At 40.9% G+C, this 21,633-nt stretch overlaps 1 protein-coding gene across 9 annotated transcripts in view; it reads right to left on the minus strand.

Moving 5' to 3' along the window:
- Positions 1–1,222: 1,222 nt before the first annotated feature.
- The window catches only part of ALKBH8 (alkB homolog 8, tRNA methyltransferase), a 57,925-nt gene continuing 37,514 nt past the window's right edge, over positions 1,223–21,633 (minus strand). For all 9 annotated transcript variants that reach the window (XM_084507045.1, XM_084507041.1, XM_084507044.1 and 6 more), the window contains exons 8-12: positions 16,535–16,641; positions 12,650–12,804; positions 11,550–11,815; positions 2,963–3,112; positions 1,223–1,897 (exon numbers count right to left, since the gene is read on the minus strand). In XM_084507045.1, the coding sequence (XP_084363171.1) occupies positions 1,328–1,897; positions 2,963–3,112; positions 11,550–11,815; positions 12,650–12,804; positions 16,535–16,641 (1,248 nt within the window). In that variant the 3' untranslated portion in view covers positions 1,223–1,327. The remainder of the gene's footprint in view (positions 1,898–2,962; positions 3,113–11,549; positions 11,816–12,649; positions 12,805–16,534; positions 16,642–21,633) is intronic.

The following is a 21,633-nucleotide window of genomic DNA, read 5'->3' on the forward strand; positions in this document are numbered from 1 at the left end:
TCCCCCCTGCACATCTCACCTGAGGACACCAGGACTTGCTCACATCACTCCTACAAGCAGACTGACCACAGATGTTACCAAGGAGCAAGCAAGGCTTCTCCTGCAGAAATTCACCATCCAGTCCACAAACACACATGAAGATCTTGCTTACCAGCTACGTGGTATGCACTGAATATATGGAAAACAACTCCTAAGCGTGCCCAAGAGGGCTCACCTGCTAAGGATGTGCCTCTTTGCCTCCACATGGCTCAAACAAAAGAAATCAGCTAGGACAAGGCTGCTGCTCCAGGGTCAGTACATGCAGCTGAGGAATGAGATCGTCTTCTCCAAGTGCTCTTCGGGGGGCTCACTAGGTCAGGTCACTCAAAGCCCTGCCAATCCCATTTTCCACACTTCCAGGGATGGGGCATCCACAACTTCTCTGGACAACCTGTTCCAGGGCCTCACCACCCTCAGTGTGAAAAGTTTCTTCCTGATATCCAATCCAAATCTATTCTGTTTCAGGTTAAAAGCATTGTCCCTCGTCCTTCACTACGGGCACCTTGGTTTAGATGCCGTTAATTACAGCAGCATTGACCTGCTTATGCTGTAGAGCTACCCACAGGCAATGAATCAGTGAAAAGGGCAATGAAGGTACAGCCCTGCAGGTCTGGGTTTCAGAGACACCGATAGCCATTCACGCTGAAAAAGCGAGTCCATTATATTTTAATTCTGGAAAGTCACTGCAGGTGGCGTGCCCCTTTGATAGCACGAGGGCTGCGTTAAATAAATCCTGCTGTGACTCTGCGCTGGTCACTGCAGGCAACGGCAGCAGCGGCTGCGTAACTGTGAGTCAGCCAGCTCAGCGTCAGTTCTTCTGAAGCACAATAAATAAAACTCATTCCAGCTACCAGCATTTATGGGTTGAAACTACCCTGCAGAAAATTTGCACTGCTTCTGCCCTTAATTTAATCTTTTTCCTGAATTTTTCAGGGCCACCTAAGCTGGCACCACACCACAAGGCCACTACAGCAATATCAGCATAAACTGGCGTAAGAGAATGGAGAACCAGGCCTTTTGTCTTTAAAAGCTCAACCGTGGCCTTACTGACTTCCATGGCCAGTATTTTACTCATTGCATTCTCTTCCCTGTAATTCACAGAAGTGAAATAAACACTCCACGGAGGTAATATCTGAATTTGGTCCTTATTTAGTTAACACAGGCACACAGTGATAGTTACTAATTCAGTAAACAACCTTTTATTCTGTTATTTTAAAAGAGGTAATAGGTATAGCCTGCATTAAAAGTACTTCCAGAAAAAAACAGGTAATGGAGGAAATACCAAGGACTACAACTTTTCTAGAACCACACACCAGTTTCCCTGATCATAGTAACTCTTCTGAACCCTCACACCATCCAGGGATCTGCACGCTGCTTCCAGCTCGCCTTCACAGAAGACATGGTAATAGCGGTGGAAAACAGGGCTGGGTCCTTGCGATTCCTTAGAGCCAGCTGCAAACAACACAGTTTCACCACTTTCCCCTCTCTTTTTAGTGCCACCTTTCAGGTGCCAGGGAACCAGCAAATCCTGAGAGTGAAAGGAGGTTCGGTTGGTGTGAACGGGCAGTCTGCAGTCCGCCACTGGCTTTGCACCACAGCCTTTGTCCTTGGAGTTGTCGAGGAGCTGGTCAGTACACGCTGAGTCTTGGCTGCTGCTCTCAGGCATCTGATCACCAGGCAGTCTCTGGGCCATGCCAGAACTGATTTCCTCCTCCTTGTCTTTATTGCTGTGCTTTTCCTTAAGGTATTTAGACTTCTGGTTCTTGTATTCTTGTTCCATTGCCCAGACATAAATGAGTGCTGTTCCCCCAGGTCTCAGAAGCCGGGCTAGTTCACGGAGAGCTGCCAGCCTCCTTTCCTACAACAGAAAAGCAGAAGTGGGAAGTTAGTATATAAACAGACATAATAACAGACCTGGCAGCACGTCCTGCTTACTGCCGTCCGTCTGCTCACCCCCTGATGCAATGAAGACCAGAGGAATTTTTTCCACTCTGCATTTTGGGCAACGTCCATTTCTGCCTGACATGCGTGGGTACAGAGCACCATAATCCACTAATGGCCAAGCACTGGTAAATAACTCTTAGAATCACAGAATCATTTGGGTTGGAAAAGACCTCTAAGATCATCTGGTCCAACCTTTAACCTAGTACCGCCAAGTCCACTGTTAAAACAAGTCCCTAAGCACTACATCTACACATTTCTTTAAGACCTCCATGGATGGTGACTAAACAACTTCCCTGGGCAGCTTGTTCCAATGCTTCACAACCCCTTCCGTGCAGAAATTTTTCCTAGTAACCAACCTAAATTTCCCCTAGTGCAATTTGTGGCCACTTCCTTCTGTCTTATCACTTAGTGGTTAGGAGAAGAAACTGACCTCCATCGCACTACAACCTCCTTTAAGATCATTGTAGAGAGCTATAAGGTCTCCCCTGAGCCTCCTCTTCTCCAGGCTAAACAGGAGAAGCTTACACAACCCAGACAGAAGGCAGACAAATGACCAGTCTCCCTGTTGTTCTTTGTAGATGAAGAATGAAGGCACATAGGAAAAACGATGAGATCTGTTCAAGATCTGGGCTAGGAAGTAACGTATCTGCTGATTCCCAAAGCAAAACCCCTTCCCCAGAGTCATTAATTTTAAGCAGAACAAAATGAAACACAAACACCCAGAGATCCAAGTGCCAGGAGGAGCAAATGCACCTGACAGGGAGAATGTAAAGAGAACGTCTCAAAGGCAGCAGCACTGTAACAGCTTAACTCTGCTCAGACAACAGCTTATTTGAATTAATAGCAAACGCTAGTCTTCAATTTCACCCCACTTGTTCTTCCCTTGTGCTCCCATGAGCCCAAACCAGCAGATTTTTATACCATTAGTAGCTGTGCACAGCCATACAGCAGTACAGCGGAGCACAGGGGGGCGACTTACTGCTGTTGAGAAATGGTGAATGACGGCGATAGAGATGCAGGCGTCACAGGAACCACTTCGCATTGGCACTGACAGGGCATCGCCCACAAAAGCCTGGAAATTTTTTTCTCCACAAATATCCACAAGGTTTTTGCTGCGATCGCAGCCAATCTGTAACAGAAAGCGTTTCATTAAGCTTTTCCTAAGAGGACAATTACAAGACTGGAAAATGATTTTCACTCGATGCTTACACTAATGGAGTCATCACAGTCTCCTAGCAAGGTAACACATTTTAGTTCAAAACAAAAAAGCAAGTGAGCATGAGAAAAGTGCCAAATAAGCAGCAAATATGATTCCTGGGTACGGACAAAAAAGAAAGAAAAAAAGTGTTTACTTAAAACTGAAAGATAACAGATGGGCTATTAGACAGCTCATTATAGCACCTTGATTTTGAACCAGCATACGACAGAACAGCTTTCAGCCTAACATTTCTCAAAACTGGTCACAAAAATAGCATAGGAGCCAGAAAATAGTAAAGGAAGAGATGACCCAACCTAACCTCGGTATCGTTGTCTCCTTTCAATTGCTACTTGTAATCCGATGACATTTTAAGCAGCCGAATTCTGAACTCACAAATGCTGAATCTACAAGTATAAACACCAAAGTGTCGACTTCGGTGGCATCTCTAAGGCATGTCACACAGCTTCATTAATCATCCAGGTTTTGTCATTTCAGTGTAAGAAAGTGTTCAGGTACAGTCCTTTTCAACCTCAGCACCAAAATGCACAAAAGATTAAGCTTTCCTATTCAGCACAACAAAATTTTCAATGTCCCTGTACAGTCCAAACAAAATGATCCCCAGGAAGCATTTCAGAACACGTCATTAAATGTTTCTTTTGCCCTTTGAATCTTACCCAGTGTTTAAGTCAAAGATAGTAGGAAAAAGCGTCTAGAATTTTTTTTTTTTTTTTACATTTGCATAAAAATAATAAATCCAAACTAGTCAACACTCTTCTGTAAGAGGAGACAGCGTGAGGCATGTACCACTCGTTTGCATGTCAGCCACAAACATTCACTACTCAAACCAAAGCCCCACTACCAAGCCATATATATCAAACTCAGCCTGCATCAGAATATTACGTTTATTTTGATTTTCAATGATTAGCAGCAAGCAAATACCAGAGCACAGATTCAGGTTCCTATATAAGTAATTCTGACAGTGTTTATTTTGTTTGATGCAAAAAGAATACTAAACTGTCCTTGATGCAAGAAGAATAGCAAACTGCTCTGGTTAATCAACCCAGTAGAGACAACAGCATTGCTAAAATTCAAAATCTCTTTTGCAATGATTAGTCTATTTGCAATGATAAATCTATTTTCCGACATAACTTCTCATTTTATCAGTTCAGTTTATTTTAGCTTTCCACCTACCATCACAACTTTGAGGAAAAACATGATTCTGTCCCAGTCAGATTTCCTGAAAGCTTACAAGTGAGCTTCTGTCTACTGATGCCCCTGACTTTTGGTCCAAAGTAAATGAAACTGTTGTGGAAATGCCAGTCTGACTACCCAGGATCATTTTCCAGAAAGCCAGCACTATGGCTATGTACATATCATCCTGCCAATTAGCTCTGAACGGACCTGAAAAGATCAAGATCAATCCAAGTATTGCTTCCTTCCCATTTATTTCTTGGCCTCTTCTCAGAATTTACTGAAGCATAAAGTGAATAAAAGAGGGAACTCTTGTCTACTTGGAAGTACACATAAATCCCCACCATTTCATGCTGGAAACCAACTGAAGTATCTTTAAATTACTCTCATCAAGAGGCAGGCTTAGCTGACAACCTGCATGCTGGTGATTCCACACCTCATTACCAGTGCCTTCAACTACTTTTGCAATTAAGACATTAGCATGGGGTACTTAATAAAGCTCAAAGGGTCCAATTTGATGCAAACCAAAAAAGAAGGAAGAGCATTTGCAACTTCCACAGGCTTTCCCAGAAAGAATTGCTCGGGCACTACACTACCACAGTAAAAACAGGCTGGAGAGTGAAGTTCGATCCTCCCCTCCTAAAATGACCTTGAAAAGGACTACGTTGTATGTTGATGAAATTCAGTGAACTGAGAACAAGAACAAAGGCACGACTGCCAGAATGTGAAGTCCTCATTTGCATCTAAATTACATCAAATAATTACGAAGTCAGGCTTCCTTGTAATGTCATACTGGTTAAAGTGGATCTACATCCAAGCAAAAAGATTCCATTTTGCAAGGAAAATGGAAGCCTTGAAATGGATCAATTTGGATGCATAGCTGCTCTGAAACAGGTATATTAGGCTTACCTTTAAACTGGTTTTAATGCTTACCTTATAATAGGTGCTACATATCACAGAATCACAGAATTTTCTAGGTTGGAAGAGACCTCAAGGTCATCGAGTCCAACCTCTGACCTAACGCTAACAGCCCTCCACTAAACCATATCCCTAAGCTCTACATCTAAACGTCTTTTGAAGACTTCCAGGGATGGTGACTCCACCACTTCCCTGGGCAGCCTGTTCCAATGCCTCACAACCCTTTCAGTGAAGAAGTTCTTCCTAACATCTAACCTAAAACTCCCCTGGCTCAACTTAAACCCATTCCCCCTCGTCCTGTCACCAGGCACGTGGGAGAACAGGCCAACCCCCACCTCGCTACAGCCTCCCTTGAGGTACCTATAGAGAGCGATAAGGTCACCCCTGAGCCTCCTCTTCTCCAGGCTGAACAAGCCCAGCTCCCTCAGTCGCTCCTCGTAGGACTTGTTCTCCAGGCCCCTCACCAGCTTCGTCGCCCTTCTCTGCACCCGCTCAAGCACCTCGATGTCCTTCTTGTAGCGAGGGGCCCAAAACTGAACACAGTACTCGAGGTGCGGCCTCACCAGAGCTGAGTACAGGGGGACGATCACCTCCCTAGCCCTGCTGGTCACGCTGTTCCTGATACAAGCCAGGATGCCGTTGGCCTTCTTGGCCACCTGAGCACACTGCTGGCTCATATTCAGCCGACTATCCACCATCACTCCCAGGTCCTTCTCTGCCTGGCAGCTTTCCAACCATTCCTCTCCCAGCCTGTAGCTCTGATCCCAGCCTGTAGCTCTGAATATATATGAATATATATGCATATGCATATATATGAATATATATGCATAAATGCTGAACATGGGATTCACCACAAACCTGCCTGGTGCTGGAGCTAACCAAATTTAGCACCCTTATTCAATAACCTCCCCATGATATTTTAACAAGACTTCCAATTACCACATTTCTGTATTTTGTAGCTTACAAGACACGCATTCATTCAAAACCAGTATCTGTTGGTTTCAGTCTCTTAGAAAACACTAACCTAGCAAAAAGCAGCTAACTTCAGCAGTTTCTACCAGCTAGGTAGAAACTGGCTCTATCTATGATTTTTAACATATGGGGCATTTTCCAAAACAAGACGGACATCCCATAAGAAAACATTTACAGTAAGAGACAGAGACCTCAAACTAAGCTTCTTCCAGTCCTGTTACTAACAGATTTCTAGTTCTGAAGCAAGTGGAAGCTTTGATGTGATGAAGCTTCATTTACAGAAAATAGTCCAAAGAAATGTTTTGATTCAAAATAGTTTTGTTTTTTTTTTTTTCTTTCTCCAGTTAAACACAAATCATTTAAAAAATCTTAAAATGAAACTGGAATGCTTTAATTTTCGCCAGTTTGTATTTCTGATGTTGAAGTTTAGCACAGGATACTGTCCTTGCTAAGCTCTCCTAGAACCACGTAGAAAGGTAGAGAAAGTGCTATTAGCTCGGTGTCCAAAAAGAAGAAAATCTTTATCTAGCATATTCCTTGATGAACCAAGCTGTATACATTTTAAGGTTCCCTATTTCTCGTTATCTTTGAGTCTTCTCTAATATTTCTTACACTTTTCTCAAAGTTTTCCAGATCAAACTGCTTGCTTCAGCCATGCAATTTCTTACATGTATCCCCAACAGCATGGCCGACTGTTCAGCTGAACCCAGCTCTTAGCCAGTCCACCTCCAAGCAAGCTGCTCTGCTCCTCTCAGTGTTCCCCCAGAGGATGTCTGCTTCTCAGGATTCATCAATTTTACTCCAGGCAGCCATTCCCTACATCCCTGCCTTTTTGTCAGGCACGTACAAACTTCTTCACTGTTTTTTGTTTGTTTGTCTGTTTTTGTGATCACAGGAGCTCCAGAGTCAGAGTGGCCACTGACACCTATTTGTTGAGGCTCATGGTACACTTTTTTTTTTTTTTAAACAGGTATATCTGCCACTGATTTTCATTTTATCTGGATAAAACCATCTACATCCAACTCCTGTTTTAAGCCAGGAAATGTGTATTATCAAACCTTTAGACAAATTAAAGAAGCATCAAAAAAGACTAAGATAAAAGATGGGGAGAAGGGAAGGGAGAAAGACATGTAAAACCTGTGATTTGTCTGAGTTTCCAGCAGCTCTGCACTGGGTTCCTCGGAAAGGGATAAGACAGGCAGAAATCCCATCCCAATCCTTCAGGTTCTCAGGCAACTTCACCTACCCCATTTCAGCTAGGAGTTGTTAAACTAAATTTTATAAAATCTTGTTAATGCAGTTGTTTGGAATTGATCATTAGGGGCCATAAGACACTAAATAAATAGCTTGCTTTGTAACGGTACTGCAAATCTGCAAAAGGTAAATCTTACAGGCTTAAATAAAGATAGGTAAAGACAGGTCAGTGGTGCCCACCATTATATATTTTCTTTCTATGTTATCTCATTATTACTAACTCTACCTGGTTGAATTAGCTCATTTAAGTATCTGGGAACCTGATTGATTCAGCACATTAGAAACTGATGAAGAAAACCACATCTAATTCTGAAATGCAACTACCAAATGCAATTATGTGGCTCCCCGGAGGAACACCTCAGCTATAACTAATAGCGTCAGAGCCTCAAGGAACCAAATTACATTCCAGCACACATGCACACACACAGGAAGAAGAAACACCAGCGCAGACATGGCAAGGAAGACAAATCTCCTTGCTCCAGTTGGTCTGCCAGGCCTTCAGCGTTCTCTTCACGCAGTGCTTTGTTTTTCCATCGCATGCAGTCAGGGTGCCTATGGAAACTGCTGGGACTAAACCGGGAAGCTCATTCCTCAATTACACAGCAACAGAGCCAAGTTGAGCAAGTCAGTGCTCATTCTGGTTTTGTCTTGCTCTTGTCCAGTTCCTTTTGAGCCCAGAACTCCCATCACTTCAATGACTCCTAATTCGGTGAGAGAAAAGGGCAGGAAAGGTTCCTCTGCCTCACCCTGCAATCACTGAAATACAGAGTGACCTGGCTCCACGTATACCTTTGCCAGATAGTTTTGTCCTTCCATTTTTTACTCACTGCTAAGTCCTTCAGATAGAAATCTGTCCTCAAGCAGCATGGATCCATTGCAACTAAAAACCACTCACCAGTACACAACATTAATGCAGCTGATCTTCATAGTCCCTCCTCCCCACACCCTCACAAAATCAGACTTACATACAGTTCCAGCTGGTAACAGCTTGGGACAATAACACGGGGTGGAAAAATAAAGAAAAAAAGAAAAGATACGCATCTCACTGCCATGGGGTGACTTACAAGGTCACGTGAAATACAGACAACATTACTGAGTACCTTTGAATGACATGCAGTGCAGAAATCTGTATTAAAACGAACCCTTTGGGCTCCTGTGTTCTCATCGTTTTTCTTCCTAGCATCAGTATTCTGGCAAGTTGAGTCATTTCTTTTTATATAAGAAAAACAGCTACCCAATGCACAGTCAGTTATTACTGGATTTCCCACCAGTTCATCAGTTCAACTGCAAGTGTAAACCACAAAACTGAAAGGCTTCAATGGCTTCCACTCACACTCTAGCCCCACAGGGATGCTGCACATTTCTGTGGTGATTTACACATCACCACACCTGCTTGGACACTGGGAGACAGAGCTACAGCTCATCAAAATGGATGAGATACACTGCAATGATGTCAACAGGCTCTGGAAGGAAACCCTTGTGGTGATGGGGGAACAGGAAAGGCTGAAATACTGTGTTCCATAAAAATAAAAGTGCTGCTTATACATATGAAAATTAAGCTTGAAAATGCTTACATATATAGTGTTAAAGTAATCAATCCCCCCAAATGAGGTTAGGTAGGAAAACAAACAAAAAACCTGTAGACATCTCTATTTGCATTCCTTCCAATATAAACATAGCTGGGGGAGACAGAGAAACAAAAGTAATCTGAAACTAGAAGTCAGATTTTCTCCAGTCTCTGCCCTAACTACATCAGACACAGATTCTCTCTCTCAAACATTCTTAACCTGAACTTGTGCTTGTCACGAATTTGCTGTTCCTTGACTGTGTCAGAACAATGCAGCTGTTGCAGTGCTGTCATTTTCACTGAGCATAGCTGGACTCGCACACATTTCGTTGTAACACAATGATACCCGGGTAGGTAAGGCTGTATGTAATCATCCAAAGAAACTGAAGCAAATTCAACTGCTCAGGCCACGGCAAAGACATTTTCAGGCACTGCCTGAAGATTAAAACATCAAGAGAGATACCTTAGCTGTGACCCACCGTTAGAGCTGCTACTTGGAAGCATCCTGTCTAAAAATGTACAGTAACCTTTCAAGTACATCACTTTACCTCAGAAAGTGCTTGCCTCAGGTCCCTCTGCCTAATTTTCAGTATTTCTGAGAAAAACATTTCCAAGCTGCATGACTGTACTGTTTTTCTTCTTTCCCAACTAGACTCAGAGCTCCAATGCACTGTGCATAAAAACTTACCAAGAGGCACAGCAATCCTGTGAAGGAAGGATGCAGATGAGTAAGTTTCCGCCTTGACTTTATGCTCACGAGCTACAAGGAGTAAACGAGGGAGGAAATGGGTGCCCTGTATCTAGAGACCGTCCTGTTAGCCCAACAATGCACCTGGTATATAAAGCATGAAGCACCCCCTCAGCCTCAGATCCATGCCTAACCCATGGTAAGTGGCCAGCTGGAGGAAACCATCTCCAGATGCTTATTTTCAACTGTCTCAACTGCTTTAAAACTTTCCTCTCTTTCACTCTCACTTTCCACTTTCGGGACTTCTGCAGGCATGTAGGAGATGAGTTAATACCCAAGGGAACAGAAGGGCAGGGCTGGCATTCAGCTGACTGCCAGCAGAGGCATGATCCTTCTTTCCCTCCGTTGGTTAACTGTGGGCTCCAGAACACAGCCTGGTCCTGGGAATTTCCGAACCTCACCGAGACTTCACTTTAAAAGCCTACCAGAAACCTATACAGCAGCAATTTCCCAAATTCATTCTAGCACCAGGTGACTTACATGAAGCCCTGGAAAACCTTTTTCCCCTCTAGTTAGGTTTGCTGATTTTTCTTACAGGAAAGCGATTAGTTGGGAGCAGAAGACTGAAATGTATTGAACATTAATAATTATTTTCAGGCTACTGCAGTCAGGCACAAACATGCCTACTTATAAATCAGTTGCTTTTTTTTTTTTTTCCTCTATCTTATAAGAGCTGTAATGAAAATAAATGCATTACAAATACAGACAGGGCTGTAAATAACAACTTATGTCTTATAGCTGAATATAAATAGCAGTACAGAAACTCTCGTTTCTCTTTTGCAACAGACAAACAAGTCTGACTTTTATTATTGATAATGAATGTTTTGCCTTGCATAGAATCTTTCAAGCCTGATGGATTTTTAAGTGTTTCATGAAAGAATCAGTTCTGGAACAGGGGACAGCTTAATGTGCACCTCTCAAAGTTTTGTTTTGGGTAAAAGGAACAACAAAAAGTTTGACCCTGCACGAAAGTCTTTGAAACATTTGCAGTAAAACAGTCTGTTGGTCCATATTTGTATGTGCTTCATGATCCCACAATAGGAAGGGAGAGAAGTAAAACTGAGCTAAGCACAGACTGTGCGAGAGGGAAGGTGATGAGAACACAGGAACAATGACATCAGGACGACTGAAAAGTGAGGAAAAGAGTGAGAGAGAAATTATAGAAACATGTGCTGAAGTTGAAACTCCCGCACGCATTTTATGTTGGTATATTTACCGGGACTATGCACAGATTCAAGTGGGAAGGCCAACCATGGTATCATTCACAAATGAGCCATGCCATCAGGCCAAAGGGAACTGAAGATGTATTAAAACAAGGAATGTCCATGGAGACCTCAGCAACCTGTACACTGCATTTCCCACATATCAGCCACTTCTTGGAAGAATTCAAATTGCCCAACTATTTTCCCTTTAATAATCTTACTTAATAACAATAACAAAAAAACAATAACATGCATTACAAATTTTCAATCAACTGCACCCATCACAATTTTTTTTTCTTAACATATTCTGACTTGCAAAGCAAAAATTTTTTTGAAAGGTTAACACACATCGCAAATGGATCAGGAAGCCTAACACAATTGGTAATTGATCTTGGATCAGGCAACAGCTTTCTGTTCTTGGCACTCCTCCTGCAGTTGAAGCTCCAACATAGTACAACTGCACAACAGAATAAATGCTAGTACTAATGAAAACAAATGACTTTGGCTACTACTTACCATGTACAGATCCTTGTTGATGCCCAGATATTTCCCATTTCCACAACCAACATCAGCGACTACTGACCCTTCTGGTAGTGACCTGAGAAACTCCACAATTTGGGGCCACGGGCTATGCCTGGTACTGCTGAAGTGTGTGGCAATCTCTTCATACACCTTGTGGACATATTCCTGCTCCAGCTCCGAGGCTTCCATCTCATTGTGGGGAAACAATGGTTGTACCTGTCTTTGCTGTTCTTTCTGGCTGTCACAGACAGATGGGTAAACTAGATGTACCAACAGATATGCAAACAAGAACATCTTTTTTTAAACAAAGTCATTTCATATTAATTAAACTTACTTAGCAAAACAAAACAAAAATAAAAGTGAAATATTAAATTGCAACAAGTGTTTCATTCCTTCCTTTACCTTTTAAGAACTGAAACACAGGTCAAACTGCAGCACCGTTTGATGATTTTACAGCAAGCAACCTGCCCATGTGTACCAGAGGCTGCCTACAGTGATCACTCATCCTACTCTATTAACAAGGTTTGTGTTTTCAAAACTGAGACAGTGCCCCTAGCATCAGAGACCATGCCATTGCAATTCTGCCTCTGAAATTCCCATGAAATGCTGTTCTGAGGGCACAACTGGACTTCAGGTTCCACATAACAACTGAGCAATCAAACAATTATTATCTGTACTGCCCTAAGGCACTTACATGGTTCCATCATTGCAGATCTGACTGCTTTTCCCACTCTAATGTACTTATTTCCACAAAACTACAGTCCACTTCAAATACCCAGAACTGAAGAATAGTAGCTACTTCTGTTATATTACATTCTTCCAGCACTTAAGGTCCCAGAAAAACACAAAATTCTGTATTAATCATCTGACTCCAGTGTTAGACAAATACCTTCCTGTATACTGAAACTCCAGCAACCACACAGATACAACTAATTCAAACCATACTGCATGGCTAACCCCGTAGTGTTTAAGAACAACTCCCAGGACTGCCAAAATTATCTAAAGGCATAAACCAATTTGCTCAAGAAATGTGCTTACATATTGATGATATGCAAATAACAGTTTTGACTGGGAGATCACCTCAAGACACTTACTGCAGTTGCAAGGGCTTCTCCTCACTTTCCTGAATGTAAACGATGTCCTTGTTTTCCTTTGATTTAGTGTTAAATCTCCAACATCAGCAGTGATCGTTCCAACTTTCTGTCCCAGCTCAGAAGCTTGAATGATATCATATTTTCTGGGTGTAATCCTAAAACAAAGTAACACAAAATCAACTAATAATTCAATTTGCATCAGAAAAAAATAAGCAATCCATCTTTATAACAAGGCAATTCTTAAATGCTCTGACAAGTGTGATTACAACATGCCATTTAATGTACTGCTGCTTCTATTTTCAGCTTATTCAATTTCAGAGAACAAAAAAAGAAGTGCTGACAGGTAAACTAATGATGTTAATTAAAGTGTTATTTAATTGAAAGGAACTATATTTCCCTTTCCTTACTTCTTTTCCCTCCACAAGTTCGATTATTTTTTAGGCCTTTATCTGAAATATATTCATTAAAGATAAAATACACTAGAAAAAATGGAGGCTATGGACTTAGAATAGTATTGACCAGCTCTAAACTGGCAGATTGAAGGTTCTTGTTACAAATGAGCCTTTTAACAAAGCCTGCTTTGCAACAGAATTGCTTTTCCATTTATTGACTGCAGAAGATGCAAAGACTAGCACTTCAGAGATCTGCAAAAATGCCTGAAGGGTGCAGCTCTGCTGTTCATCTTTCTTAACCAAAATCTGTCAATCAAGTGAACTGAGAACAGAGCTTCGTAAGCTACTTCTGGCTTTGACACAGATCTTAATGGAAAACAAAAACATTTTTGGAAGCATAAAATTCATAAAATGAAAGCAACTTGGAACATTTTTTGGAGGTGAAAAAAGTTTCAAACAATTTTATGAAGAGATTTACATCGCAAAAAGCACCACAATGTAGAATTTTGAATAGCTCTACAGTAGATCTCTTAAAATTGACGAGGAAAATGAGAAAGTAAAATGGGAAACACAACATGAGATAAGAGATACAGCTGCACCCACATGTGGCTTCCTATCACTTGCACATGGGATAAAGTAGATATTCTTTGAAGAAAATCAAAACTCTTTAGGGAAATAGCTTGGTACTTCAAAGCTGCTACTGTCACTGATACATTTCCCTTTCCTGAACTTAGTCATCAAGGAGACAAATGCAGAAATTTTCCCAAGGAAAAAAAAAAAAAGATCATCTCTAAGGAATTGGCCTCAGTGAAGCCTCTTCAGAGCTGCTGACTTCAAAGTCCTTGATTCCCAGAAGGAAAAACTCTCAGTATAAAACTGACTTCCATATTGGTTAGCTGAGTTTAACCCTCATAAGCTGAACTAGAAGCAAGGGGAAAAGTCTCTGATATTTTTCAATAAAGCAGAACAGTCTCAACTCTTATTGCTACTGGAACTTTTTTGCAGGTCACACGAAACTGCTGATCAGTGCCTGTGCTTAACCAAGCAGCAGAATGATGTGAATGCCAAGAAGGCAGCCTGATCAGCGGGACAGTACTTTGTTGTATGTCACCTTTCCTACCGCAGGGAAGCCAATCATTAGTCCCATCAAAGAGAAAGAGCACAGGTCCTTTCTGTCTGGAAATCACTGATGGTCCATGAAGATCTTGCACAAAGACAACACAGGGCAGACCTAGCAGAAATCTCCCAGAGACAGCCATGGGAAGCATGGGATCTAATAAGAAAACTGCCTTGTCCATGGCAGTTATTACAACTATGATGAAATAACCAGCTAATGATGGCCAAGATTCCCTTGACAGCAGAACTTCAAATCCCAAGTTTGCAGATTTGCTATTTGATTTTCTCTTTACATAAAGTATTTTTGAATCTGCAGCAATAAGCTGTGAATGCTGTGAATATTTTCAGATATAAGTCTTCTTTTTCTGGGCTCTGTGGTTCCAATCTACATGCTTTCTCCTTTTGTCCATGCTACAAGAAAGAATGCTAGATAAAGGCTGGACTGATAACAATATTCTCAATGTCAACAATAAAATGCTGTAAAAATCCTTTTCCTGTGCACCTTTTGTTAACAGGGTTAATTAAAATAAAATCTCTAGTTCTCTTGGCTCCCAAACAAACAAAGTGAATACATTTCCAGAATGATTCCAAAAATGAACCTTTTGCTCTCTAATTTGATTTCTGGGGAATAGATAAAAGGCATCACAAACGATCTTAAATACATGTTGATGTTATGTATGCAAGTGAATTAACTACACTTGTTTGCTGGATTATTCATCTCATTAATTGCAACGGCATATTTCACTGGCATGAAGGAAAACTTGCTCTTTACTGGCAAACTGTGCAAGCCCACCCTATTATCTCTGTTCTCCTTGGTTTCAGATGATGCCCATTAAGTAACAAAGTGCACCAGGTGAAGTTGAGAGAAATATCTGAAGTACCTATTGTTGCAACATCAGAAAAAAAAAAAAAAAAGAAAAAAGATAAAAGAAAAACATAAAAAGCGTTACCCATTCTGAAATAAAGAGATTCCATTACCCATCTACCTCAGTTGAGCATCTTGACCCACTACTGCTTTTAAAAATATTTATCGTACAGAAAAACTATTTTTAAGGAAGGCAGACAAGCACCAGCAATGGGAATATATGGGTAGAAAGTCCCAGGGCTGGAGACGCCCTGCCAGCTCCCCTGGGCCACCTCCTGGTCCCCAGGCCAGCAACATCACTGACATGGAAGCAACTATGTTCTCAGATTTGTAGACAACCCTTCCAAAAAAGACTGACAGTATTTGACAGAACAGAGTAAGAAGTCTATAATGCTGGACTTCATTGCCCTGGACTTCTTTCAGGTTGGAAATGAGGAGACGTTCCTTCTAGGAAAGAGCAGTCAGGCATTGGGATGGGTTGCCCAGGGAGGTGGTGGAGTCACCGTCCCTGGGAGTGTTCAAGGCAAGGTTGGACGTGGTGCTTGGGGACATGGTTCAGTGGGTGACATTGGTGGTAGGGGGACAGTTGGACCAGGTGATCTTGGAGGGCTTCTCCAACCTTAATGACTCTGTGATTCTATGATTCTATAATAATGCATGTCAGGAGTGCCAGCTTCTTTTTACAATTATTTAATTTAATGAGGGAATATACAGGTAGTGTAAGTGCTCTATAAAAATGAACAATGTAAGCATCGTTGGGGAGTTCATATTCACCCTTCTTCATAATACAAATTAACCAGTAAAATTAAAAGGCAGAAAGTCTGCCAATAAAAGGATTTGATGTTTAATTTACACAATGTAATTAGTCTCTCCAATTCACTGCTGTAACCAGTGACTGCTTGGGTCAAACAAAGGAAGAAACATTTATCATGGGCATTTTTGTCCAATACAAGGGTTTACACATTATTCCTCTGAAGTACACTACTGTCACTCTCAATCCTCACCAAGTTTTTAGCTTTCTTTGTCAATTTCAGTGCTCCTAGTGTAAGTATTTCCCAGTGGTGCACGATTTAAAAATCTTATTGAAACTCTACAATAAGCAAAGCCTCAAGACACCTTTAAAGAAATCTCTTTTCCTAAGATCCCAAACATGTTCACTATACTGCAGCCTTATCAGTAGTTAAAGTGGTCCTAAATCAATGGGAAAGAGCCCAGGAGGACTTCCCTTTGTGACCTTGTGGACTGACAACTAGCTTCCTAAAATTCCCTTTTTTTTTTTCTTCAATTTAACCTGAGCAGCATCTAGACAGAGGAGAGAATGTGTATAGTTATCTTAAAACCTCTTGGTTTCTTTCAGAGTAATTTTAAATACAGAGTCATTTTAGATACAGATAATACATTATTTAATACATTATCAAAGCAAATGAATAATAACATTTAATACATTATCAAAGCAAATGAATAATATACTTTCTCCTCCTATTATCAGCATGCAAGGGCTCTTACACATACCCATGTGTCCACAGGTATCTGGATTCTCCAGACATCACCAATAAACTGCATCGGGGCAGCAAAACTGCCACTGTGTGGCCATCAGGGTGTTTGAAATCCATCACAATCTAAAAAGAAACAAAAACGACCACCAGCAATGAGTACGACTTACAGAGCATCACAGACATGCCAGGCATTTCCAAGTCTCAAGCTATGTTTGTCTCCTCATTGTGTTAATCAGAATATTGCCACAAAACAGCTACATATGTCCTAGAGGAACAAAAGCCTCTAGGTTTCTATCCTGCATCCTTCAGATCTCTTCCTTTCAGCAGTGTGTTCAGAAATCTAAGGCTGTCACAAAATTTTTTATACACATTATCTTATATATAATACAATTGAGATACTAAAATAAATAGTTTATTTTCACAATAACAACTTCATTTGCAAGATCATGGGAGCTCTGTTTAATCTTTATACATACCTGTGATGTAGGAAGAGATGATTACCTTACAACTAAAGGCAGCTGCCTAAGGAGAGGGGTCATTTGCTAGCCCAGATGTGTAACTTGGATAAGGCAGTCAGCTACTGCCTTTTTGTAAGGTTTATGCAGAGAGAGACAAGTATCTCCGCAGGGAAATTCATCATAGTCTAAAATGCAGCTAAGTGATGTGGGATGACCCCAAGCCCTCTAGAAATGCCCATTTATTCTCAGCAGATTGAGCTGAGACAATTAACTCAGGGTAGATACATAACATTTAAAGAACAAGTATTAGGGCAGACAAATCATTTCCAACCTGTCCACGTTCTTAGAGCTCTGCAGCACAAAAAGGACAAGGAGTCTCCCAAGATCCTGACTAAGATGCCAACTACCAGAGCAGCCTTTTCTTACGTGCCACCTGGCTTCTACCCATGGCAATATACTGAGGTAATGCTTTCAGCTTTACAAAACTTCCCAAATGAGAGAAAATCCTGCTGTGAAGAACAAGGAACAGGTCCTTTAAGCATGCCAAATGATTAAGACTTAACGATAAAAAAAACAGTGGTCAAAAATCATTCAAGTCATGGTTCTAACTACACTGAGAACAAACACCATGAAAAGTGGTGCCACCTGATTTGTAACCTACTAAGGATGCAATTTAAAAGCAGACTTACTACGTTACACCAGATTGAAACAAATTAAGCAGTTTTGCTTCTGCATACAGATGCATTAATCAAAAGAAAACAATGGTGCAATGATTAGTCATTCAGCACAAAAAAAAAAAAAAAAGACAGACAATAAAACAAGACTGTTTTAAACACTATAAATTACCACTTGCAACTATTGCTATTTATTGTTGTGCACACTGGAGCAAACTACAATGCCATTTACATTTTTAGGGAAAAAAATATTTATGCTTTAATACCACCTACATAGAGCACCAGCTTCTGCTCCTGATGAACTACATAAAATTTGAGAAAAGAAATCAGCATGACGAACAGTGGGACAGAAAGGGTAAAGGAAACACGGAAAAGCAGGAATACAGCCTACCTGTGAGCTCTGATTAATTACTATGAAACATTTCAACAGCTACACAAAAAAATGAACGGCAGCCACTTTCTAATATACTCCTTCCCTTGCACATTGCAATTTCTTCCAGGTAAAGAAGCTTCACAGATCTAACAGGGTGGCTGCGCCACACAAAGCATGGCTAGGCACATGCCTCTGTGAAAAGTAGCACTCTGGTAAGGTAAAGAAACCAGAGGATGACTGATCAAGAACAGCAAGTAGGGGAAAGGCATGAGAAGAAGTGAAGAGAGAAGTGGTTGGATTAAAGGGATGAGAGGACACCTCAGCCTCTTTTGCTTCTCTGTCCAGCTGCAGCTCAGGGACAGGTGTAAGGAGCATGAGACTGGGTTCTTCAGGAGCGTAGCAGAATAAACTGAAAAAGAGACACTGTCCAGATTCTTTCTTTGGAGGCTTAGTTACCCCTCTGTCCCGCTATCTGGTAGTAGCAACAAAGCCCAGTTCTTGCAGATGACATTCAAGAGTTACATTTTCTCCAAGAGCTAGTGCTTGCCCGTTCTGTAGGGTCTCCTACACTTCCAGTTCCCATCTCTCTCCAGGACCTGTAAGAGGACCTTGGCCCCTTTCACATTTTCATGTGGGGATTTACATTTCAGGCTGTATGAAGCATCTGGCAAATCTAATCCTCACCAGCAAAGGATCCCAGCTCTGGCCCTGCTCCCTACTCTCCTGTGTAGGAAAAGTTTCTGTGTTATTATCTCACAGTGTGTGGCTGTTCCCCTTCTAAATGTATTTCACCCTTATGTCAAGCAATGATGATTTGGGGCAAAATATAAATAAAGGATTAATTTATTTGCAAATGAGCAATGACATTAAGTAATTAGCTGTAATGGGAAGAGTCAAAAATCCAAATTCAAAATTGATTTCTGTTTATGAAGCAGACAGATACCCTTAGCTGAAGAATACGGAAATTCTGCAATTTTCTCTTAACAAATTAGACACTGCAGTTCAGAAAGAGAATCAAATTTAAGGAACCCACTGTGAACATTTGAAGAAAAATTAGTGCAATTTCTGCGTTAATGTTTTATGCCTTCATCTATAATACCTGCACCTGAAGGCTTAAAAACCAAGCCAAAGTACTTCTGGTCTTTGTCTATTGTACAGTAGAGAGCATTTAACCCAGAAGGGTTTTGAAGAACCCCGTTCTTATCTCTGAAAAGCCTATTACTGACTGAAGCAGATAACATCCCCACACTCCTATATGTGTCTTTATCCTGACAGAGCATTCTCAGTTGTCACTGTCACACACACACACACACAAAAGATTAACGCATTCAGCCCGCTTTTTAATTTACTAAGGACTCACAGTCAATAAAGTAACTCTGTCACTGCTGAATCAATCCGCTTCATGACAGCTTTGCTCCACGGGAGCTATTTCCAATTTCTTTTTTTTTTTTTTTCTTTTTAACCTATTTACTTCTTTCTCTTAGGTGGCTGAGTCAATAAAGATCAAATTTCCTGCTAGCCCATGGTGCATCACCCAGGGATTACATTCAAAAATAAAGAGAGTGGATGCTTTGATCTTACACAACTTCTACCTTCTTTCTTTGTAGTGTGGAAGAAGTGTCTCTCTATATATACACCAAAAACTTGAAAGAAACACAAACAGCTAATAATACCTACTCGTGGATTTAAATATCTTGTCATGATGCCAGGTTATTTAAGAGTGTTCATGACGAGGGAGCACATGAAGCAGTAAACAGCTTTCAAGGATGGCTAAACATCAAAGCAAAACAACACCCACATCACAAACATTGTTCCTCTGGTATAAAATACAGCTAAACAAACACACACAAAAAAAGAGAAAAGAATCCAGCATGAAAGTAAAAGGGAAGAAAGTATGTTTTTCTTAACTCCTCAGGGAACGAGAAGTCTGTGCTACCTTTCAGTGCTGCAGTAATGTACCTCCCAAAAGTGCAGGGGAAAGGAGGTGAACGACTGGGCTATCAAATAAGTACTGATCCAAAGGCAAAACAGAAGTAGAGCAAGGGGACCGTAAGGACAATGTCAATAAGAATTTCACTGCTACAGTGGGGAACAACAGGTTTTTTCTAAGCTTCGTCTCCGATGCAATTTGTATTTGATGTTAATAGACTACCTTAGATGAAACATACTCTAAAACTCAAAGAAGTGCAACATGGAATATTTTTCCATTCTCTGACATTATTTACTGAATTTTCAGAGAGAAAACACACATTATTAGCCTACACAGCAGTTTCCCGCGTGTAAAACAGATGAAAAAGAATTTCTACTTCAAAGACAGCAGAGAGGTTTAAAGCCCACACACAGAGCTTGAACAACACAGTGCAGAGATGAGAGCCTGTTGGCCTATGTGGGACTCAGGGAATCAATCAATAACTTTCAGCATCTTTCATTGACTGCAAAACCCATACGAACTTACAAAATTTGGAATTTAGGAATATTCTGAATATTTAGGGGCAGAGAGTAGGATTACCTTTCCCAACCTATCTCATAAGAATTTTATTTTATGTAACCTGTTATTTATATCCACTATCATGGTCTCTAGCCATGCTCCAGAAAATGAGTGCAATGATCACGATGATGAAATATTACTTCACTACTGCCTACCTCAAAAGTCTCTAACACATGCACCAGGCCTCACCCAGATCAGATTCAAGCTAAACCATACCAGCTCATGCTAAGCTTGCTTATCTATCTAGACACTACAGTGACACTAATCAGATATTTAATATACTTCCAGGTTCTCTTTCTTTAAAAACTGTATTCAATCTTTGACCCATGCAATGCATTATTTATTCCTCTATCATCCTATTATTATATTATTTATATCCATATACATTATATATAGTATTTAGATTTATTCTTGTATTATTTATTCCTCTTAGTTTTTAAGCATTCATTTCCTAGACCTCAATTATTTCAAAAAACAGAGTACTGCGTTCTTTTCCTTCTGAGGTCTCACCTTGCTGTTAACTGTCCTGATAACCACAAGGAGATTGTATCCATGGAACAAGATAGCAGTACTTCTCCCAGCTCAGGCTGAATGTTTACCTACAGTACAATGGATCAGTTGCATTACTACTGCTTCCCTCTCTCTTCCACTACAGTTATAACATCGTCCTTTCTGAAAAATACCTACTCAACCCCAGCATATGACCTCAACGTCCTCCTGTGAATCCTGAGACAGAGTGTTCGTCAAGTTCTCAACATCCAGTTTATTCAATTTTTCAAACATGCCATTTTAAATCTTTAATAAATGGCCTCCCTAGGTCTTAGCTTAAATTATTTTAGGACACAGAAAGCAGGAGGCTAATGCTGTTAGTCTCCATTTCATTTCTTCTATTGACTTAGCCTTCTCTGCACTATTTTCCATCCTTTCAGTCGTATGTCTTCCCTTACATCCATGGGCAGTCCTACACTGACATACTGGGAGCTGCATCCACCTACACCAGAGCAGAGCATGCCCCACATGCACCAAATCTCTCATCTTCTTTTCCTGATACTGTGTAATTTGTACTGTTAGCTCTGTACTGGGACTACAGTTCAATGAAAGAGCACAAGAAGACTATAATAA

This window comes from Aythya ferina (genome assembly GCF_964211825.1).
Source record: "Aythya ferina genome assembly, chromosome: 1".
Classification (NCBI taxonomy): domain Eukaryota; kingdom Metazoa; phylum Chordata; class Aves; order Anseriformes; family Anatidae; genus Aythya; species Aythya ferina.